The sequence below is a fragment of the Hemitrygon akajei genome, unplaced genomic scaffold (assembly GCF_048418815.1).
Source record: "Hemitrygon akajei unplaced genomic scaffold, sHemAka1.3 Scf000199, whole genome shotgun sequence".
Lineage (NCBI taxonomy): Eukaryota > Metazoa > Chordata > Chondrichthyes > Myliobatiformes > Dasyatidae > Hemitrygon > Hemitrygon akajei.
In genome coordinates, this window is record NW_027332084.1 from 385,138 (window position 1) to 410,076 (window position 24,939).

At 42.1% G+C, this 24,939-nt stretch overlaps 1 protein-coding gene across 1 annotated transcript in view; it reads right to left on the reverse strand.

The window, feature by feature from the left end:
• Nucleotides 1-16,047: 16,047 nt before the first annotated feature.
• The window catches only part of LOC140724380 (uncharacterized), a 33,528-nt gene continuing 24,636 nt past the window's right edge, over nt 16,048-24,939 (reverse strand). Inside the window, exons 2-3 of the mRNA XM_073038827.1 lie at nt 16,957-17,617; nt 16,048-16,875 (exon numbers count right to left, since the gene is read on the reverse strand). Coding sequence (XP_072894928.1) covers nt 16,048-16,875; nt 16,957-17,617 — 1,489 coding nt within the window. The remainder of the gene's footprint in view (nt 16,876-16,956; nt 17,618-24,939) is intronic.

Here is a 24,939-nt window from a genome sequence, read left to right on the forward strand (position 1 = left end):
TGACCTGCTGAGCTTCTCCAACACTTTGTGTGAATTTCTCTCGATTTCTTGCATCTGCAGGTCTTCCTGTTTCCCAGATATTTATATGTTTAGTGAAATAACAAGCCGGCCGTGGGGTTGTGTGGCTCTGTTGGTAAAATATTAAATAAAATCATTAGATAACAGGTGGCATAGGGTTGGGCAGTGTGGAATCTGTGGGTAGAATTAAGGAACAGCAAATGTACAAAAAAATCCTTGATGGGAATTGTATAGTGACCCCAAAACAGTATTTGGTGCACAAATTACAATGAGAGATAGAAAATGAGTGCCACAAGGGCAATGTTACAATAGACATGGGGGATTGTCATGCAGGAGATTAGGAAAATCAGGATGGTGTTGGTCTCAAGAGGAGGAATTCCTAGAATGCCTACAAGATGCATTTTTTTTTTAGAGCAGCTCGTGGTTGAGCCCATTTGGGGATCAGCTATTCTGGATTGGGTGTTGTAATGAACCGGAATTAATTAGGTCACTTGAGTTCAAAGAACCCTTCGGGACAAGTGATCTTAATATGATCAAATTCACCCCGACATTAGAGAAGGAGAAAGTAAAGTCAGATATGAATAAAAAGAGAATTATAGAGGCCTGAGAGAAAAATTGGTCAAAATTGATTTGGAAAGAACACGGGCAGGGATGAAAACAGAGCAGCAATGGCTGGAATTTCTGGAAGCAATCTGGAAGTGACGGGATATACACATCACAAAGAGGAAGTAGTATTCTAAAGGTAAAGTGACAAAACCGTAGCTGCTAAGAGAAACCAAAGACAACATAAAGACCAAAGAGGGCACAGAACAAAAATTACTAGGCAGTTAGAGAATTGGGAAGTTTTAAAAATGAACAGAATGCAACCAAAACCATTAAGAAGGAAAAGATGGAATACACAGATGAGCTAGCCTGTAATATTAAAGAGGATACCATTTTTAATTTCAGGTACATATTGTGTAAAAGAGAGACAGAAATGGATATCAAACCACTGGAGAATGATGCTGGAGAGGGAATAATGGGGTGAGGGTGAAAGGTGATGGCTGATGAACTGAATAAGTATTGTACTCACTCTTATCTGTGGAAGGCACTGGCAGGAATATGGAAGTCCCAAATGTCAGTGGTCAGAATGTGTAAAGTTACGTTATTCGGGAGTAAGTAGAAGGAAAGGCAATGGGCTGTGATTTTTTTTTACTGGAAGGAGAAATCGATATTCATGCCTTCAGGTTGGAGCTACGCAGGTGGAATATGATGTGTTTCTCTTCAACCCTGAGGCTGTCAAGTGGAGCAACTCCAGCCATTGCTATTCTGCCATCATCCCTGCTAGTGTCCCTTTCCAATCAACTTTGGTAAGATCTTCTCCAGTGCCTCCATAGTTCCCCTCACTCCACCAATAATAATGCATCTTGTTTTACCTTTCCCCTCTCAAAGTGAAGGGTGAATTCAGTCATGTTATTATCACTGTATCCACATGCTCCCTTTACCAAAAGCTCCCCAATCAAATTTGGTTCATTCCAGAATTAACTTTTCCCTAGTGGGCACAATTGCAAAGGGAAGGTAGGTCACATCCGGAATTTTCAACTTAGCAGGCGATTTCCTCTGACGTATTGGGAAATCGTGTGCTAGGCTAGTTACAGCAATGGCTTGCCATTGTTGTATTTGCCTTCTGCCGGGTGAGATTTTTTTTTAAGAGATCACCAGCTCTTAACCCAGCACAGATGGGTGCCGGCTGGATTCAAACTCAGGACCTCCCGCCACTGATGCCACTACGCCACCAGCCGGCTACACAATTCCAAGATGATCTAAAAGGCATCTCATTGGTATTTTCCAAATTCCCTCTCTTGAGATCAAGCACCAACCTAATTTTCACAATCTACCTTCACCCATCACACTCATGGACTATTTGTCTCACTCCCATCGGGGGTAGATACGCAGCGTCCTCACCAGGACTACCAGCCTCTGGGACAGCTCCTTTTCCCAAGCAGTAAAGCTGATAAATATCTCTGCCCACTTACCCATACTTCCACAACACCAAACACCTCTACTTTATCATTTCCTGTCTGTCATCTTATATGCAGGCATCCTATGCCGAGCGTCACTTTATGAACATACAATCAATCCATGCACAGTATATAAGCTGTGGATATATGTTGTTACTATTGTGTTTTTGTGCTGTATTGGAGCCGGAGTAATAATTATGTCGACCTCATTTACACGTGTCTGCTGGAAATGGAATTAAACAACCCTGAATCTTGAAGAAACATTTCAGCAGGCTGCAGCATCACATTTCTGTCTCTCAGCGTTATTGCGACAGAGCGCCACCTGGTGACAATGGAGTCCACAAATCAGTGGGTCCTGTTATTGTGGTAAATCACCATCAAGTGGCAGTGTTGTCCACAAAAGGGAGAGGTTTACAGCAATAAGAAGGGGTGTAGGGGCTGGAAGCCAACTGCAAGTGGATGAAGTGCCAGACCTGCCCATAACCTCTCTCCTCATCACTAGTCAGGGTCCCAAAATGTCCTTCCATATGAGGCAACTTTTCAACATCGTGCTTGTTGGGGTCATCTACTGTTTTCAGTTTTCCAGGTGTGGCCTCCTCGACATTAGTGAGACCCGATGTAGTCTCTGCATTCTGCACTCTGTCCCGATGGGATTCTGCAGATGTTGCGGATGCAGAGTAACATACACAAAATGTTGGAGGAAGTCAGGAGGTCAGGTAGCTTCTATAGAGGGGATAAAGCAAAACAGAGATTTCCTGCCGAGACCCTTCATCAGGACTGGAAGTGGGAAAAGCCGGAATAAAATGGTGCGGGGTGTGGAAAGAGTCCAAGCTGGTAGGTGATAGGTGAAGCCAGATAACAGTGAAGGTCAGTGGGTGGGCGGGGTGGGAGATGAAGTGAGAGGCTGTGAGGTGGTAGGTGGAAAATGCAAAGGACTGAAAAGAAGGAATCTGATACGATAAGAGAGCGGGCCATGGGACAAAAGGAAGTAAAAGAGGAACCAGAGGGAGACGATCCGCAGTGGGGAAGAGAGAAGTGTGGAGACAGAATGGAGGAGACGGGCCTGTGGGTTGATGAAAAAAAAAGGTAGAGGTAGAAGTTAAAGATGTCGATGTTCATGCCATCAGGTTGTAAACTACCCGGATGTAATATGAGTTGTTGCTCCTCCAACCCGACAGTGCACTCATCATGTTAGTTAAACAATGAACCGGAAGTGAAAGTGGAATAATAATTGTCCCCCGGGATCACTATTAAATCAATCCTCTCTCACCTTAAACCGGTGCCGTCTGGTTGTTGATTCCACAAAAATGGGGTAAAAGAAAAGTAAACATAGAAAACGTACAGCACAATAAAGGTCCTCCAGCCCACAAAGTTCTGAGGAACATGTCCCGACCTTAGAAATTACTGGGCTTACCCATAGCCCTCTATTTTTCTAAGCTCCATGTACCTATCCAGTAGTTTCTTAAAAGACCCTATTGTAGCCGCCTTCACCATCGTTGCCGGCAGCCCATTCCACGCACTCACCACTCTCTGTGTAAAAAAACTTACCCTTGACATCTCCTTTGTACCTACTCCCCAGCAACTTAAACGTGTGTCCTCTTGTGGCAACCATCTCAGCCCTGGGAAAAAGCCTCTGACTATCCACACGATCAATGTCTCTCATCATCTTATACACGTCTATCAGGTCACCTCTCATCCTCAGTCGCTCCAAGGAGAAAAGGCCGAGATCACTCAACTGCGCACATTCCCCATTTCTGTACACTCATAGTTTGGAACACCTGCATAACGTCACCTCAATCTCCTGCACTTCAAGGTGTGAAGTCCCAACCTGCCCAACCTCTCTCCAGAACTCAGTGCCTCGAGTATCGGCAGCATTCTCGTAAATCTTTTCTGCACTTATTCCAGCTTAGCGTCCTCTTTCCTATAACTGAATACAATAATCCAGACGTGGATACCCTAACAATATCCTAACCCTAATGCAACCTCACTAGCCTCTTCTTCAGACCATGAGCCATGAGATATCAGACAGGGGCTGGTCAGTCAATCGAGTCTCCTCCGCCATTCGTTCCTGTCCAATTGATTATCTCTCAACCCCATTCTCCTGCCTTCTCCCCATAATCTTTCAACATCCATTTAAAATACACTCAATGACTTGGCCTCTACTCCGTCCGTGGCAATAAATTCTAAAGATTGACCACTCCCTGATTAAAGAAAATCCTCCTCATCTCTGCTCTCAGTGGGTGTCCGATACATTGAGGTTGTGACCTGTGGTCCCAGACTCACACAGTATAGTGTGCATCTTCTTCAGAGCCACGCTGTCGAGGCCTTTCAATATTTAATAGGTTTCAATGAGTTCCCCTCTCTTTCTTCTATACCAGCGAGTGCAGGGTCAAAGCTATCTAACGCTCTTCATTCGTTAGCCCTTTCGTTGCTGGAATCATTCCCGTAAACGTTCTCCGGACCCGCTCCAATATGAGCACATCTGTTTTTGCAAGTTGTAAACTGTTCACAATACACCAAGAGCGATCTGACCAATACGTTTTAAAGCCACAGTGTCACATCCTTGTTCTTATATGCTAACATTACAGTTGTCATCCTTCATCAACACAATCTGCAAGCAAACCTTTAGGGACTCCTGCTCAAGGATTCCCAAGTACTTATGCACCTCTGATTTTTGAATTTTCTCCCATTTATTTATTTTTTCTCTACCCCCTATTCCTTCCACAATTGTACATGACCGTACATTTGCATACACTGTACATTTCCGTACATTTCATCCACGACTTCGTTGTCCGTTCTCCAAACCTATCGAAGTCATTTTGCAGACTGCAGCTTTACTCCAAACTATCTGTCTCTTAAATCTGTATCAACTGCAAAGTTCTGTGGATGCTGGGAATCCAAGCAACACAAACACAAAATGCTGGCGGAACCTAGGAGGCCAGGCAGCATATATGGGAAATAGTAAACAGTCGACGTTTCGGGCCGAGCCCCTTCATCAGGACTGGGGGGAAAAAAGATGAGACGTCAGAGGAAGACGTGTGGGGGTTAAAAGGGTAGAAGAAGTGGTCGGTGATAGGTGAAACTGCGAGAGGGGGAGTAGTGAAGGGAAAACTAACTTAGGATTTTATTTCCTTAACGATACTCGAAAAATCATTGCTAACGCCTCCACATCTCTTCAGCCACCTCTTTCAGATCTCTGGGGTGTATACCATCTGATCCAGGGAACCTATTTACCTTCAGACCATCTCTGTTTCCCAAGAACCTTCTCCCGAGTAAAGTAACTTCACACATTCAGTCCACTGACATCTAGTACTTCCATATTCCTGCCAGTGTCTTCGAGAGATATTCAGTTCATCTGCCATCACCTTGCACCCCCAGCCCATTACTACCTCTCCATCATCACTTTTCAGTGGTTCGATATCCGCTTCTGTCTTTCTTTTACAGTACAATTACCTGAAGAAACATTTGGTATCCTCTTTAATATTACCGGCTAGCTCACTTAAGTGTTCCATCATTTCCTTCTTAATTATTTTAGTTGCATTCTGTTGGTTTTTAAAATCTTCCCAATCCTCCAACATACTAGTGATTTTTGCTCTATGCCCTCTCTTTGGTTTTTATGTTTTCTTTGGTTTCTCGTATCAGCCACGGTTTTGTCACCTGAGCTTTAGAATACTACTTCCTCTTTGTGATGCATAGAGATTTGAGGGGCGAAGAACATCTCAGACAGAACTGCAGTCAGCTCGACTTCTTCGGTCTGCAGAGAATTCAAGGGAAACCTCTTCGCCCACAGAGTGGTGACTGTTTGGAACTCATTCACAGGGACAGTGAGAGGTGAACAGGGGAGGATTTGAAAGATCTGCTGTGGAACAGAATCACTGGCAGGGTCCAGCCGGCCTGAGTTGACTCTCTACTGTACACTAGGTGTGTAATAAACTCACTAAGTACCGGAGACAGCGTTTAATATAGAACTGATTTATTTGTCACAGATCTAGTCCCATTAAAGGTGAACATGCAGCAGAAGAAACTCCTCCCATGCCCAGTGACCAGGGTGCAGAACTGGGTGTGGTGAGCAGCAGCAATAATTGCAGAGTTCAGCACCGACAGTCACTCTCGAAATTGCATTCAGCAACACTGATGGATAAATATTCAGCATGCAGCTTATTGAAACTTTCTCCCCTGTGTGAACCCGGTAGTGTAACACGCTGTAAGGTTTCACCGCTAAAGTAACGGCCCCTCTGTAATGTTTCGCTGCTGAGGTAATGGTTTCTCTGTAGCAGCAATGTTTAGGTTACGACTAGAGGAAGTTGGGTTTTCCAGTGTGGGGCTGTGCAATGACAGAAATATTATTTTTTGTGAGTCTGGAAGAGATTTTCACGGTTTTTTGCTGGCGAGAGATGAGAAGACGTGAATGGAGAGAGCGGGCCCTTTTTCTTTTTCTTCCAGTTTCTTTACTAACCCTATAGTCAAAGTAAGAATTATAGAGCTCAATCGTTTAATTGCATATTGTGTATCGTTTGTAATTTCAGGGTACTGATCTGTAACATGGGACACATCACACAGCATTCACCCAAATGAGATTTCTTAAGTTTGGTCGGGCTGGAGGTGTGGGGTGGGGGGGGGGGGTGGCTATCACCCCCTATATTAAACTGCTCTACCCAGTGTGAAGTCGCTGGTGTCTCAGTAGTTGAGATGACCAAGTGAATCCCTTCCCACACATTGAAGCCTGAGTTATTCTTCTCCGTCGAGGCTACGCCGTAGGCTCTACGTAGCCGCGTACCCGACGCTGCAACCTGGGCTGTACCGTATGCCGTAGCCTAACGCGCACATTCCTAAAAATGCAACTGCGCATCGCAGCGACGCAGACTGCAAGAACTGTGATTGGTCCACTTGGTAGCAGCCAGTTTCCTTTTCTTTTTCAATCTTTTTATTAAGTTTCAAATTTAATAAGCATAGCAATAATATAATGATACAAAGAGATCGGGATTACATTAATGTCGGTTAACATATAAAAGCACAGATTCCAAATGACAAATATAGTTTAACCTCCCAATCTCATAGCAACTAACCATGAAAGAGATATCATATAAGGAGAAAAAAATCGTAAACTAGAAAAAAACACTAAACTAAAAAAAAAAACAGACAAAATTGGGCTGTCATATTACAACGGCTGAAATTATCTGGCGTTAACTCCGCTCCTCTGAACATGAACAAAAACTTGTTACACAAGATTCGGAAAGGGTCAACTTACATCATATGAAAAAATTGAATAGATGGCCTCAAAGTCTCTTCAGATTCAACCGAAGGAACCACAGTACCACTCCTAATTTTTTCCAAGTTTAGACATGCTATGGTTTGGGAAAACCATTCAAATGTAGTAGGGAGATTGGAATCTTTCCATTTAAGTAAAGTAGATCTGATGGTTCTTAATGTAACAAATGCAATTAGACAACAAGCTGACGAGGATAAATGACTAGAGTCTATCACCGGTCCTCCAAAAATTGCGGTAATAGGATGTGGTTGTAAATCAATACACAGACCTACTGAGATAATATCTCAAAATACCCCTCCAATATTTTTTTTAGAAGAGGACAAGACCAGAACATATGTGTGAAGGAAGCTACCTCGGAATTACATCTATCACAGACAGGATTTATATGGCAGTAAAAATGTGCTAACTTATCCTTGTACATATGAGCCCGATGAACCACCTTAAATTGCATGAAGGCATGTCTGACACACACTGAAGAGGTATTTTCTAGTTCAAGAATTTTCTCCCATTTCTGTATAGATAAAGGTATCCCAAGTTCTCTTTCCCACTCATTCTTAATTTTATCAGAAGTATCTAAGCGTATTTTCATAATTAAATCATAAATAAATGATATTAAACTCTTCTGATATGGATTTAAACTTATTTTTTTCCGTAACTTCAATTTGATGTGATATCGGAACGGAAGGTAAAATAACATTCAAAGGTTTCTAATCTGTAAATATCTGAAAAAGTGTGATCCAGGCAAATTATATTTATTAGAAAACTGTTCAAAAGCCATAAAAGATCATCCATAAATAAATCACGAATACATGATATTCCCTTTGTTTTCCATAAAAGAAAAGCTTGATCAATTCTAAATGGTTGAAAGAAAAAAATAGATGTCATAGAACTTGACAGTATATATTTATTTGGTCCAAAAAATTGCCAACATTGAAACCATATTCCTATTGTATGCTTAATTAGTGGAATTACCATTTGCTTATTAAATTTAGGGTAAGTGCAAAGGGAAGCACAGCCCGTAAAATAGAAGCCAATGAAAACTCCTGTCGAGACTCACGCTCAAGGTTCATCCAACTCTTGTATCCAAAACATTAAATATCGAATATTAATTGCCCAATAATAAAATCTAGGATCCGGCGAAACTAAGCCGCCTTCCTTTTTTTTTGATTTCTGTAAATATTTCTAATATAGCCTGGGATTTCTATTCTGCCATATATATGCAGAAATTTTAGAATCAATAATATATAAAAAAGTTAGAGATAAAAATTGATACCGCCTGAAATAGGTACTGATATTTAGGTAAAATAATCCTCTTAATAGCATTAATGGAACCAATCAAGGATAAGGATAATGGGGACCATTTAGTAAACAATTGTTTAGCATGATCAATTAAGGGTAAACATTAACTTTAAATAAATCGTTGTGCTTCTTAGTAATTTTAACAACCAAATAAATAAAATAATCAGCAAGCAATCTAAATGGTAACTGTCTATAAATTGAGACTTACATATTTAATGGAGAAAGCAGACTTTTATTAAGATTCAGTTTATAAGCAGAAAAACTACTAAACTGAGCAAGTTGTGTTATTACTGCAGGAATGGATTTCTCTGGATTAGAAATATATAGCGAAAGGTCATCTGCATATAGTGATACTTTACGCGTCCCATTCCCATGAGTAACACCAAATATATTGGGTGAATCACGAATAGCAATTGCCAAGGTCTCCAGGCTAATATCTGATAGTAAGGGTTTCAAAGGACAGCCTTGTCTAGTACCTTGGAAAAGCCTAAAGAAAGGGGATCTCTGATCATTAGTGAAACAGACGCCAAAGGTATACGTTATATCAATTGGATCCAAGATATAAATTTTGGACTAAAATTAAATTTCTCAAGAATTTTAAACAAGTATTCCCATTCAAATGTATCAAACGCCTTCTCGGCATCGAGGGAGAAAACACGTTCTGGAGTCTTAGATAAAGTAGTGTATACAATGTTCATTAACCTCCAAACATTAAAATGTGTATAATGATTTTTAATAAATCCTGTCTGATGCTCGGAGACAATTTGTGGCAATATCTTCACCAATCTAATTGCTAATATTTGAGAAAGGATTTTAGATTCAACATTCACAAAGATATAGGTCTGTCTGATGCACATTCAGTGAGATCTTCACCATTTTTAGGAATTAAATAAATAGATGCTTCATAAAATGTTTCTGGTAACTTACGTACAAATAAAGCATCTATAAAAATTTTACCTAACCAGCGAGAAAGTAAATCGGAAAAAGATTTTAAAAATTCAGCTGTATACTCATCCAGACCAGGTGCTTTAGCAGAATTCATTGAATAAATTGCATTCTTTATTTCCTCTTCAATAATGGGTGTGTCTAATAATAAATGTTCATCAACTGATAATTTCAGAATATTTAATTTCCTTAAAAAATCATGCGTTATGGTAGAATCATCAGGAAATTCTGATTGGTATAAATTGGTATAAAATTCTTGAAAAAAAATTGTTAATTTCATCATGGTCAACCGTCAAAGTGCAATCCTGTTTAAGAACCCTATTAATCTGAAGTTTCGCCAAAGCAGTTTTTAATTGGTTAGCCAATAATTTACCCAATTTATCACCAAATATATAAAATGACTCTTAGTTTTAAGTAACTGATTTTCAATCGGGGATGTTAATAACAAATTATGTTGCATCTGAAGTTCAACTCTCTCTTTATAAAGCTCCAAATTGGGAGTAATAGAATATTTTCTATAAATTTCTTTAATCTTCTCAACCAATGTACGTATTTCATTATTAATTTGTTTTTTTCAATCCAGCAGAGTGTGAAATAATTTACCCTCGGTTATATGTTTTAAAGGCATTGCGTGATATCCCACTGAAAATGTCTCCCGTTGAGGTAGTTGAAAAGAAAAAGGTAATCTGTCCATATAATAACCATATAACAATCACAGCACGGAAACAGGCCATTCCGGCCCTCCTAGTCTGTGCCGAACTCTTAATCTCACCTAGTCCCACCTACCCGCACTCAGCCCATAACCCTCCACTCATTTCCTGTCCATATACATATCCAATTTTACCTTAAATGACACAACTGAACTGCCGTCTACTACTTCTACAGGAAGCTCATTCCACACAGCTATCACTCTCTGAGTAAAGAAATACCCCCTCGTGTTTCCCTTAAACTTTTGCCCCCTAACTCTCAAATCATGTCCTCTCGTTTGAATCTCCCCTACTCTCAATGGAAACAGCCTATTCACGTCAACTCTATCTATCCCTCTCAACATTTTAAATACCTCGATCAAATCCCCCCTCAACCTTCTACGCTCCAATGAATAGAGACCTAACTTGTTCAACCTTTCTCTGTAACTTAAGTGCTGAAACCCAGGTAACATCCTAGTAAATCGTCTCTGCACTCTCTTTAATTTATTGATATCTTTCCTATAATTCGGTGACCAGAATTGTACACAATATTCCAAATTTGGCCTTACCAATGCCTTGTACAATTTTAACATTACATCCCAACTTCTGTACTGAATGCTCCGATTTATAAAGGCCAGCGTTCCAAAAGCCTTCTTCACCACCCTATCTACATGAGACTCCACCTTCAGGGAACTATGCACTGTTATTCCTAGATCTCTCTGTTCCACTGCATTCCTCAATGCCCTACCATTTACCCTGTATGTTCTATTTGGATTATTCCTGCCAAAATGTAGAACCTCACACTTCTCAGCATTAAACTCCATCTGCCAACGTTCAGCCCATTCTTCTAACCGGCATAAATCTCCCTGCAAGCTTTGAAAACCCACCTCATTATCCACAACACCTCCTACCTTAGTATCATCAGCATACTTACTAATCCAATTTACCACCCCATCATCCAGATCATTTATGTATATTACAAACAACATTGGGCCCAAAACAGATCCCTGAGGCACCCCGCTAGTCACCGGCCTCCATCCCGATAAACAATTATCCACCACTACTCTCTGGCATCTCCCATCTAGCCACTGTTGAATCCATTTTATTACTCCAGCATTAATACCTAACGACTGAACCTTCTTAACTAACCTTCCATGTGGACCTTTGTCAAAGGCCTTGCTGAAGTCCATATAGACTACATCCACTGCCTTACCCTCGTCAACATTCCTCGTAACTACTTCAAAAAATTCAAAAAGGTTTGTCAAACATGACCTTCCGCGCACAAATCCATGCTGGCTACTCCTAATCTGATCCTGTCCAGCCAGATAGTTATAAATACTATCTCTAAGAATACTTTCCATTAATTTACCCACCACTGATGTCAAACTGACAGGTCTATAATTGCCAGGCTTACTTCTAGAACCCTTTTTAAACAATGGAACCACATGAGCAATACGCCAATCCTCCGGCACAATCCCCGTTTCTAATGACATCTGAAAGATCTCCGTCAGAGCTCCTGCTATCTCTACACAAACCTCCCTCAAGGTCCTGGGGAATATCCGGTCAGGACCCGGAGATTTATCCACTTTTAAATTTCTTAAAAGCGCCAGTACTTCCACCTCTTTAATTGTCATAGGTTCCATAACTTCCTTACTTGTTTCCCACACCTTACACCATTCAATATCCTTCTCCTTAGTGAATACCGAAGAGAAGAAATCGTTCAAAATCTCTCCCATCTCCCTCGGCTCCACACATAGCTGACCACCCTGATTCTCTAAGGGACCAATTTTATCCCTCACTACCCTCTTGCTTTTAATATAACTGTAGAAGCCTTTCGGATTTACTTCCACCTTATTTGCCAAACCAAACTCGTAACTTCTTTTAGCTTTTCTAATCTCTTTCTTAAGTTTCCTTTTACATTCTTTATATTCCTCGAGCAATTCCTTTACTCCATGCTGCCTATATCTATTGTAGACATCCCTCTTTATTCGAACCAAGTTTCTAATATCCCTTGAAAACCATGGCGCTTTCAAACCTTTAACCTTTCCTTTCAACCGAACAGGAACAAAAAGATTCTGTACCCTCATAATTTCACCCTTAAATGACCTCCATTTCTCTATTACATCCTTCCCATAAAACAACTTGACCCAATCCACTCTCTCTAAATCCCTGCGCATCTCCTCAAAGTTAGCCTTTCTCCAATCAAAAATCTCAACTCTAGGTCCAGTCCTGTCCTTCTCCATAATTATATTGAAGCTAATGCTATTGTGATCACTGGACCCGAAGTGCTCCCCAACACATACATCTGTCAGCTGACCTTTAATGAAATTAATAAAATTTAAGCTCTGAAGTAAAATAGAGTTGAACCGCTATTGTTTGGTACCAAAAGTTACATCAGTTAACTTAACTGATAATTTCAAAGGTGCATGATCGGAAATGGCAATTGTATCATATTCATAGGCAGTGACAAATGAAACTAATCGAAAATCAATAAAGATGTAAAGGATTCTAGAGTAATTATGATATACATGAGAAAAAAGAGAACTCTTTTTCATTAGGATGTAAAAACCTCCTAATTTTTAAAATTCCAGAGTCAACTAAGAAGGAATTAATAAAAATAGCAGATTTGTTTGTAAGTACCTGATTAGGCACAGCCTTATCCATCATACGTTTCAGACAACAATTAAAATCTCCACCCATTATTACCATATATTCATTTAAATTGGGAAGAAATGCAAAAAAGTGCTTAAAGAATTCAGGATAGTCAGTATTTAGTGCATAAATATTAACCAAAACTAATTTATTGTCATAAAGTTAACCGGTGTTTATAGAAGTCTATCAAATTGGTCTGAAATTGTATCATAGTGAACAAATGAAATCTAGGAGTCTATAAAAAAAGAAACACCTTTCACCTTAGTCGATGAGTTAGAGTGAAACTGCTGGCCTTACCAAAACCTAAAGAAGAGCTGATTATCCTCCTTACTCACATGAGTCTCCTGCGCAAAAATAATCTGAGCATTCAGTCTATGAAAAACTCTAAAAATCTTCTTCCATTTAATTAGATGATTCAAACCGTTCGTATTACATGAAACAAAATTAATAATGACAAAATCAATTAATAATATCCATTTTCCTTAAATAAACAACGTAGTATGTAAAGGGTTAACCATATTGCATAGGAAACTCACGAATTAGGAAGAGGGAAAAATAGTCTAAAGAGGAAACGGAAGTTACGACAATACAGACATGTTTGTAGTTTCAATTCAGCCCAAAAGAAAAATACTAGACTAAAAATAGCCTTAACACCCCCCCCCCCCCCACACACGCACACACAAAGACCGAAAACCTGGCCAATAGACAGCCAGACAACTATCTAAGAACCTCTGTAACCCCGTCTCCCTTGAGGGCAAATCATCAAATTTAAAAAAAATAAAAAAACAAGCACTCATAGTCAAAATATTATGAGAGGAATGTCAAGCAGATGTTAGAGAAAAACAGCCAATGGCAGACCATTTTAAAAGAAAAGGTCTTAAAAAATGACACAAAATACAATCTTAATAATATTTCTAGAAAAAGGAAATAATCAGCAAATCAAAGTCTTAATGATTTTCAAAAGCAAACAATTAAAAATAAAAAAAAGTAAAACAATGAAGGAAAAAGAAAGAAACTTTAACATGGAAACATCATAAACATCCGAACGTCAAAACACAGTACGACTGTAATCAACCCAAGGGCAAAGTTCCAAAGTGTCCAAATCTATAAGCTGGTTGTTAACTAATAAACCAGATACACACAGACATAAAGGAATGGTAAATTTCATAGACATCCAAGCTTAAATGTTGATCATCAAAACATTAGACATCCGCATTCAAGCTTAGATCTTCGAGAAATTGTTTTGCTTCATCCACGGATTTAAACCATTTGAATGATTTATCGGGCAGAGCAACCCTTAGGTGAAAAGGATGTAACAAAGCTGGACAAAGATTCCTCTGATATAATTCTGACATCACCATTTTAAAATGCAATCTTTCTTGCATAACCTCAGGTCAAAAATCTTCAACAAAATGAAACTTAAGATCCTTCTATAAGCTTCACAATTGTTTCTAAAGTTATCGGTTCTTTCGTCTGTTTCGATTCTTTTGCTCTAGACATTTCAGCAAGTTAAGAATAATTCAAATAGTTAAAAAGAAAAATTCTGTATGTTTAGACCCCTTTAGAATAAGTATAAGAAGATCCTTTAAGGGGTGTTTGTAGGTTAAAAAGACGTAAAAGGTTTGGAGCAAAGCCTAGAAGTGGTTTACTCCATGAGCGCCATCTTGAGACTCCCCGAAACTTAAGATTCTGATGCTCAGTAACTGCTTTCTGACGAGCAATCCGAATGAATTGCTCCTTAGTATTCAGATTGTGACATCGAAGAATTACATGACGCGGTTTTAACCCTTTTGATCGTTTTGGTTCCAGCGCCCGATGTGCGCGGTCGAGCGCAGGAAGAGAAGAAAAAACCTCCGAGCCAAAGACCTCCATTGAGAATTGAGAAAAAAACTGAGTAAGATCCTGGCTCTCAACGTCCTCACTGAGTCTATTATCCGCAAATTCAGTCTGTGGCTTCGACTCTCCAAATCAATAATCTTGACTTTATTCTGCTCCAATGTATGAGTGGTCAAAGTTCATTTCTTTTCCAAAGAATTAAATTTGTGATCTATCTGTTTTTCAGCTTTAATAAGTGCTGAAATTTGTCGCTGCTGTTTTTCGTTCTTCTTTTCAAGTGTTGCCAAACCACCTTCGCTCTCCTTTAACCATACTTCCAAGGTAGTAAACCTTTTAGCAAGTTTTTCATCCAAAAGATTCTAGACAGCCGGTAAAGTAAGTTGAAAATTTTAGGCTGTTCAAAGTCATCTTCTTTCTTTCCATTTCCACTGCCGGTTCCCTTGCCTTCGGCTAATGCCTTTCTTTCTCTGTAAGCCATTTCAGTCGATTAAAATTCAAATTCAAACATATAAACGTGTTATAAACACTTTGATAAAGATATTAAAGGGGTGGTAAGTAAATTTAAAATGAACGGAGCAAAGCCCCAAAGCGACTCCATGTATTGCCTCCAAGAGAGTCTTTTGCCTAATGTAGCCTAACGCACACATTCCCAAAAATGTAGCTACACGTCGTGGCGACACAGACGGCAAGAACTGTGATTGGTCTACTTGGCAGCAGCCAGTTTCCTCCTACACATTTCCTGTTGCTTCGAAGTTGGAAAGTGGAACAAATTGAGGAGAGGGTAAGTGAGGAAGTCAGAAATATATGTACATTTGCACGACCCTTCGTCGGCACACAATAAAGACTTGAAAATGGCATCAAATTTGTGGAAAGAAATTGCCACAAACATCGATTTGGTTGTTGCGGAATGCACAAAGAAATGGAAAAACTTCTCTCTTTTCTGCGCTGCAGTAATTTCAATAAAAGTAACTCTTGTTCAACAGCTATTTGCTCCAACTCCAACAAGATGAACTCAGCAGTCGCCATCGTTCCCAACTCCACATGGGTCAATTCAACACAGTGGAATAGAACCCCAACACCAACTAGCGTTTTGGCAGAGTGACGTAGACACACGAACGCACAAGTAGAAATGTTCACAACCATGTAGATGACATGCATGGTCTACTGCGTATGCTACGCCATAGTGCCTACTCAGAGGTATAATTCAGGCTTGAGCAGGTGAATGGCTTCTCCCCAGAGTGAACTGACCTGTGTGCTTGTAGGTGGGATGACTGAGTGAATCCCTTCCCACAGTCTGAGCAACTGAACAGCCTCTCTCCAGTGTGAACTCGCTGATGTACCTTCAGTTCAGATGAGGAAGTGAATACTTCCCACTGTCTGAGCAGGTAAACAGCTTCTCCCCAGTGTGAACACGCTGGTGTCTCAGTAGGTGAGATGACAGACTGAATCCCTTCCCACATTCGGAGCAGATGAACGACCTCTCTCCAGTGTGAACTCGTTGGTGTACCTTCAATTCGGATGAGCAAGAGAATCCCTTCCCACAGTCTGAGCAGGTGAACGACCTCTCCCCAGTGTGAACTCGCTGGTGTACCTTCAGATGAGATGACCGAGTGAATCGCTTCCCACAGTCTGAGCAGGTGAACGGCCTCTCTCCAGTGTGAACTCGCTGATGTAGCTTCAGTTCAGATGAGCGAGTGAATCCCTTCCCACAGACTAAGCAGGTGAACGGCCTCTCTCCAGTGTGAACTCGCTGATGTACCTTAAGTTTAGATGAACAAGTGAATCCCTTCCCACAGTCCGAGCAGGTGAACGGCCGCTCCCCAGTGTGAACTCTCTGATGTACCTTCAGTTGAGATGACTGAGTGAATCCCTTCCCACAGTCTGAACAGGTGAACGGCCACTCCCCAGTATGCACTGAATGGTGTCTCAGTAGCTGAGATGACAAAGTGAATCCCTCCCCACAGTACGAGCAGATAAATGGCCTCTCGCCCGTGTGAACTGACCTGTGTGCTTGTAGGTGAGATGACTGAGTGAATCTCTTCCCACAGTCCAAGCAGTTGAACGGCCGCTCCCCGGTGTGAACCCGCTGGTGAGCCATTAGGGCCGATGACCGAGTGAATCCCTTCCCACATGCTGAGCAGGTGTATGGCTTCTCCCCAGTGTGAGCTAACTGGTGTCTCAGCAGCTGAGTCGACAAAATGAATCCCTTCCCACAGTATGAACAGGTAAACAGCCTCTCCCCAGTGTGAACTGACCTGTGTGCTCGTAGGTGGGCTGACTGAGTGAATCTCTTCCCACAGTCTGAGCAGGTGAACGGCCTCTCCCCAGTGTGAACTTGCAGATGTACCTTCAGTTTAGATGACTGAGTGAATCCCTTCCCACAGTCTGAGCAGGTGAACGGCCGCTCCCCAGTGTGAACTCTCTGATGTACCTTCAGTTCAGATGACTGAGTGAATCCCTTCCCACAGTCTGAACAGGTGAAAGGCCGCTCTCCAGTGTGTACTCTCTGATGTACCTTCAGTTTTGATGAGCAGCTGAATCCCTTCCCACAGTCCGAGCAGGTGAATGGCCTCTCCCCAGTGTGAACTCGTTGGTGAGCCATTAGGGTGCATGACTTAGTGAATCCCTTCCCACAGTCTGAGCAGGTGAACGGCCGCACCCCAGTGTGAACTCGTTGGTGAGCCATTAGGGTGGATGACTTAGTGAATCCCTTCACACAATCTGAGCAGGTGAAAGGCCTCTGCCCAGTGTGAACTGACTGGTTTGTCCACAGGAGGGAAGAACTACTGAATCCCTTCTCACACAGAGAACAAGTGAATGGCCTTGTCCCAGTGTGAACTTGTTGATGTCCCTTTAGTTGAAATATCCGACTGAGTCCATTCACACCGTCTGAGCAGATGAATGGGAATTGCCTGTTTAAAATGACAGGCGTGCCAGTTGGTCAGATGTTAGAGTGAAACCCTCCCCACAGCCTGAGCAGGAAGGATGATCGAGTGAATCTCTTGCTCCACTTCTTAAATATCTGGACAGAGACAGCAAAACTGGTGTGGTGTGTTTTAGATTCCCGTAGAGAAATTTCTTGTCATTTGTAACCTGTAAAAAGATTAACAAAATGCTTCAGTGGGTGACGGACAACATTTCAGATGAGATCACAGGAGTTGTCAAGCTGTGAACTGGCATCACACAGTTACAGTGAAGCTCAACACATGTTGGAGAGAGAAATCATCATTTAACTGGGCACAGTGCTGGTATCTGGAATGACCATCAAACTCTCTGATGTTCTTCCTATCTCTATAAGAGAGGAGCATTTCTGCCATCTCCAATCTGTGACCTGGTTCAGTTTGGAGAGACATTGGTATTATCCCTGTTCCCACTGAGCTGCATGGGTTCCTGGCCCCACAGTAACTGAAACACTCTCAGTCAAATAGCCGGCAGTGCATTCCACACACCCACCACTCTTTGTGTAAAAAACTTACCCCTGACATCCCCTCGGTATCTATTTCCTTGCACTTAAAACTCTGCTCCCTCGTGTTAGACATTTCAGCCCTGGGAAAACAAACCTCTGGCTATGAACACGATCAATGTCCCTCATCATCTTATACACCTAAAAAAGGCTCCAAACATAAACAAGGAAATTGTACATAGCTTTGGGAAATTGTTAGAAGTATACAAGATTATGAGGGTATAGATAGGGTAAATGCAAGCAGCTTTTTCCACTGAGGTTGGGTGGGATAATAACCAGAGGTCATGGGTAAGTGGGGAATGTGAAAATTTAACGGAAACATTTGGAAAAGGTCTTTACTGAAATGACCGTGAGAGTGTGGAATCAGATGCCAACACAAGTGGTGAATATGAGCTCAGTTTCACCATTTAAAAGAAGTTTGGATGGGAGCCTGGATGGTAGGCATATGGATTTGTATAAAAAGGGAACAAAGGTTATCGGGAACCAAATTCACCACAACCACAAACTGTTCCTGTTGCTACCATCCAGGAAACAGTACCACAGCAAATGGACCAACAGGCTGCGGTACATCATCTTACAGCAGGCCATCAGACTGAATAATTGATTTCTCTGCTTTCTTGATTGTCCTATATACAAACTAATTATTATAAAACAATTTAAATTACACATTGCACATTTAGATGGTAACGTAATGTAAATATTTCTACTCCTCATCTATATGAAGGATGTATATAATAAAGTCAATTCAATTCAATTCACCATCTCCACTATCTGTTCTGTCATTCTGGCTCCCATTCCCCCTGCAACTTACTTTAACCACATCACCCCCTCCCCTGCTCAATACCACTAGCAAGCCTTACCACTAGGCTATTAGTCGCCTCTTGATCTGTTCCCCTAACTAACAAATCCCCTATTAACACTCTGCCAGTGAATTCCCACAACAGCTTCTAAAGTGGTCTTCCTGTTGCTGTGGGGGATATTTCTACTCCTCAAGTTTATGAAGTATGTATCTAATAAAGTCAATTCAATTCACCCTCTCCACTATCTATTCTGTCATTCTGGCTCCCATTCCCCGTACAACTTATTTTAACCACATCACCCCCTCCCCTGTTCACTACCGCTAGCAAGCCTTACCACTAGGATATTCGTCCCCTCTTGTTCTGTTCCTCTAACTAACGAATCCCCTATCAGTCTTTTGACTTTCCTCTGCCAGGTAATCCCCCCAACAGCTTCTAAAGTGGTCCACCTGTTGTTGTTGGGGATGGCCACTAGAGTACTCTGTGATGCCTATTTAACCTCATTCCCCTTCCTGACTCTCACCCAGTTTCCTGTGCCCTGCACCTTGGATGTAATTCACCTCTCTGCATGTGATATCTATCAACACCTCCAACTCCTGGATGATCTGGAATTCATCCATTTCAAGTTCCAGCTCATTCAAGTGCAGGGTTACAAGCTGCAGCTGGATGCACATGTTGTAGGTGAGGGCATCAGGACCACTGGAGGTCACCCCTCCTTCCCTCCAATATTCCCTCTAATTTGTAATAATCAGTCTGCAGATACTGTGCATTTTTTACTCAGTGACAAGATGTGCACAGTGAATTTTATATAGAGATGTATTCATTTTCACAGCTGGCAAATCACTGTCAATAGGAACTTTGATCTCCTCTGGGTTTGATCCAGTTCATCTGCACTCTCACACAACCTAAGTAGCAGGCCTGGAACGGGTAATGAAGGGTTTTCTCACCAAAGCTCTTGCATATTGTCCATATGTGGTTTGCTTGCTAGGTTACACTTTAAAAAGTCAGATTTCCAAATATGACTCCACTTCTTCCCACTTGCAAATTCTCCAGCAACCTTTGCATCACCACAATGCACACAGGCATCACTAGTTTCTGTATTCTACATAAATATTCCCCCTGAAGCCTCCCCCAATGACTAACGGTGGTGAACTTAGTGATGGTAATGCCAATGAATATGAAGGGAAGGGCAGTAGTCTGTCTCATTGGAGTCTGGCACATTTGTGATGTGAAAGCTACTTGTTGCCCAGGGCAAAGGTGTTTGATATCATTACGTACCCAGAGAGAATGGGACAAAACATGTTCTCACCGGTAGAAAAGTCCAGAGCAAGAGGAGGTAGAGGAAGCAACACACACAAAATACTGGAGGAACTCAGCAGGCCAGGCAGTATCTGTGGAAAAGAGTACTAATGCTGAGTTCCTCCGGCATTTTGTGTGTGTTGCTTGGAATTCCAGCATCAGCAGATTTTCTCTTATTAGTGATTGGAGGTAGAACAAAGGCGATTTTCTCAACTGGTGATGTAAAAGATTTTGTTCCCTTTCTCCGAGTTCCTAATCCTTCAACTTATATAGCTGGAGCTCAGCTCTGTCTGAGAGATCCATCCGTTCCGAATAGCCGGAAGCTCCCCGGAGCCCGCTTACGGATCGTGGGGCTGAGAGTGAGGGACGAGAGCAGGACTATCCCGGGATTGCGGACTACGGTGTCCGGATTTCACAGGAATTGTCCTGAAGTCGGTGTTTAAGATAAAAATACAGAGAAACGTTCTTCCTGCTCCCGATATTTACAAGGCCTTCAGTGTACTGCGCGCATGCGTGATACTCGGAGATGTCATCAGCGTTGACGCCTGCGCATTTTATCGGTGCTTCAGCGCCGGAGAATTTTTTAACGCAGCGCCTTATGGGTAATCACGGTGCCATTAAACATTCCTGCAACCACCGGTTCAATGTCGAAACCTCATTTTTTTTTTCGTGTATATAGAAAAATCAGCAGCTGTTTTAACGCAGAAAGCGCCTCCCATAAACAATATACTCAATATCAAAGTGTATCTAATGCCAAAGTAAAATGCAGGTGTAAAACACAGGAGATTCTGTAGTTGCTGGAAATACAGGGACGCACACATACAACATGCTGTAGGAACTCTGCAGTTCAGGCAGCAACTAAGCATGCGGAGCGGGCTCGGTCTAAACTTTGTCTATTCCTTTCCACATTTACTGCCGGATCGGTTGATTTCCAGCAGTATTTTGCAGAAATTAACCACTTTTTTTCTCGGTCAACTAGTTTCCAAATGTTTCTGATCTTTCTTTTGTAGCAATATCCTGCTGGTCTGATTCCTCCTCCGCGTAAACTCTAGACCGCATCTCTCTCTGGAGCCCCAAAGCCTGACTCAATCTGGCAACTCTTTGGTTTCTGATTCTGCACCAACGAAGATTCACTCGCTAGTCTGCTGTCAGACTTTAGAGGTGCATTGTGTTATAAGACCGCAGTTTTGCTTACTGTAAGTGCCGCTTTAAGTGCCTGAGTGAGGCGCGACAGTGACGTCAGACACAAACAGTGGCAGCCTGTTTGAGAGAGAGAGAGAGAGAGAGAGAGAGAGAGAGAGAGAGAGAGAGAGAGAGAGAGAGAGAGAGAGAGAGAGAGAGAGAGAGAGAGAGATCAGCTGCGGCAGAGACAGAGAGACAGAGGGGAGAGGAGAGAGGGAGAAGAGGGAGGGGAGGGAGAGAAATAGAGGGAGAGGAAGAGAGAAAGAGTGAGAGAGACTTCAGCTTGTCACTGCGATGCCCAAAAGTTTGGGTCGATCATCAGCACGCAGTGCACAACGGATGTGTGACTGTCACTTCGTATAATTCATTCATGCAGATGTATAAGATAATGAGAGGCGTTGGTCTTGTGGATAGCCAGAGGCTTTTTTCCCAGGGCTGAAACAGGTAACACGAGGGGAAATAGGTTTAAGCTGCTTGGAAGTAGGTACAGAGGAGATGTCATTGCTAAGTTTTTTTTTAAGCAAAGAGTGGTGTGTGTGTGGAATGCACTGCTAGCGACGGTGGTAGAGGCGGATACAAAAGTGTCTTTTAAGAGACTCTTAGATAGGTACATGGAGCTTAGGAAAATAGGTGGCTATGCGATAGGGTAATTCTAAGCAGTTTCTAGAGTAAGTTACATGGTCAGCACAACATTGTGGGCCAAAGGGTCTGTAATGTGTTGAAGATTTCTATGATTCTATGAAATTCAAGAGAAATCTCCTATCATCTGGAGTGGTGACTAGTCGCAACCTGTCATCTCAGGGAGGGTGAGAGGGGAACGGCAGGGTTAGATTTTCATATACTGATATGGAACAGAAACATTGGCAGGAACCAGATGGGCCGAGTGGCCTTTCTATTTGACATTGTGAGTGTGGTAGAGACAGTAAGTACCTGAGACACGGGATTTGATAGAGAACTGTTTTACGTTTCACAGATCCACAATATTAAACACCAGTCTAGTTTAAGGCTAACATCAGCAGAACAGACTCTTCCAATGCTCAGTGACCAGGGTTCAGTCCTGGGTGCGATGAGCAGCCGCAAGAACTGCAGAATCTGACAGTTACAGTCCCTCATGATGAACCTGCAGCTGCCTTCAGTCACCGTGATGGTTAAACATTTAACACGGAGCTGATTTGAACTTCCTCCCTGATGTGAAGTTGCTGGTGTTGCAGCAGCTGGGATGATTGAGTAAAACTCTTTGCTCACTCCGGACAGAAATGTGGCCTCTATTTATTGTGAACTCACCGGAGCATCACAAGATGGGTTAACTGAATGAGTCTCTTCTCACACACGGAGCAGGTGAACGGCCGCTCCCCAGTGCGAAGCTGTTGGTGTATCTGCTATGGTCGACTGAATCCCTTCCAAAATGAGAGGCAGTGATTGACATTTCACTGCTGTTAACGTCATGGCGATGTATCCAATCAGATCACCGATATGGACTTTTCTACATTGTTAAAAGCTTACAAAGCACGTCAGTGGGTAAAGGACAACATTTCAGACTGGAAGGAGGTAGTGTTTGGAGTACCCCAGAGATCAGTCCCTGACCACAGTTGTTCACAGTTTAATGTCCTGGCGGAGGCAGCGAGATGTGAGATGTCCCAGTCTTCTGGTGACGCAGAAAGAGTGGAGTTGGGGGAGGGGAGGCTATTCATATGAAATTTCGTAGCTTTGCAATCAGTACAGAGTGCACTGTGGAGCTGCAGTGGCGGGTTCCATTGCTGGGATCAGTGCACAGTCACTGTGGGCAGTGAGGATTTTGTGAATAAAGCGCCATTCTCCAACTTAGAATCTCAGGCCGCGGGCAAGCCTATCGTTTGTATATTTAAGTTGTATTTATGGCATTGTGATAACCAGATACTGCAGCCCTCCACGACCTCTCTATCCAGTCCTTTCAATATTCGACTTCATTCGTAAATTTGGCCACAGGACCATCAATATTTGTCATCCGATGCATTGACACAGAACGTAAAAAGAAATGTTGCCAACACAGAGCCCCGTGGACCTCTGAGGTGGTAACCTCAGGATTGCTGCCTGCGCTACGTGCTAGCGATGAAAGAATAGCATGATCAGGGGTATTAATGTGTGGCTGAGAGACTTGTGTAAGGGGCAGGGCTTCAGATTCCTGGATCACTGGGAACTCTTCCCGGGGAGGTATGACCGGTACAAAAAGGATGGGTTGCACCTGAACCCGTGAGGGGTTCAATATCCTAGCAGGCAGATGTAATAGACTGTTAGTGAGAGTTTAACTGAATTTGGCAGGGGAATGGGAACCGGAGTAATTGGGCTGATGAAGGGGAAAACAGAAATAAATCAAAGATAGCGTGCAACGGACATTATAGAAAGAACAGACAGGAGATAAAGTTTTATCAAAGCTAGTGGCATGAGTTACAGGGCAATAGAGTCATGGGGCAATTAAAACAGAAAGTAACAAATGCTGGACTGAGATTATTGTATTTGAATGCACGCAGCATAAGGAATAAAATGGACTATCTTTCAATTCAGCTACAGATTGGCAAAAGTGACGCTGTGAACATCTGTGAAACTTGGCTAAAGAATGGCTGCCATTGGGAGCTGAACTTCCAAGGATTTAAGGTGTATCAGTAAGATAGGTGAGTGGGCACAGGAAGTGGTGTGGCCCTGTGTACAAGAAATAATATTAAATCATTGGAAAGGGATGACATAGGATTGGAAGGTGTAGAGTCTCTACAGGCTGAATTAAGAAATTTACGATGCGTGTGAATGCTTTGGACTACGGCATAAATGGATTTGTGGCTAAATTTGCCAATGATATCAAGATAGGTGGAGGAGCGGGTAGTGTTGAGGAAACAGAGAGCCTGCAGAGAGACTTAGATAGTTTAGGGGAATGGGCAAAGAAGTGGCAAATTGGTGGAAGGAGTAAACGGACAGTCTATTGTTTAGATGGGGAGAGAATTCAAAATGCAGGGATGCAAAAGGACTTGGGAGTCCTTGTGCGGGATGCCCTAAAGGTTACGTTCCACGATGAATCTGTGGTGAAGAAGGCAAATGCAATGTTGGCTTTCAGTTCTAGAGGTATAGAATATAAGAGCAGGGATGCGATGGTGAGGCTCTATAAGGCACTCGTGAGATCACACAGAATATTGTGTGCAGTTTTGTGATCCTTATTTTAGAAATGATATACTGACATTAGAGAGGGTTCAGAGAAGATTCACGAGAATGATTCCAGCAATGAAAGGTTTGCCATGTGAGGAACGTCTGGCCGCTCTTGTGCTGTATTCCCTGGAGTTCAGGAGAATAAGGGGGATCTCATAGAAACATTCTGTATACTAAAAGGCCTGAACCGATTGTATATGGCAAAGTTAATCTCCCATGGTAGGGGATACTGGGACAGGAAGGCCTGACTTCAGAATTGAAGGACTGTAGTGGTATGCTACACGCAGCGTTAAAATAACGACACGGAGTCGGTAAACTGCAA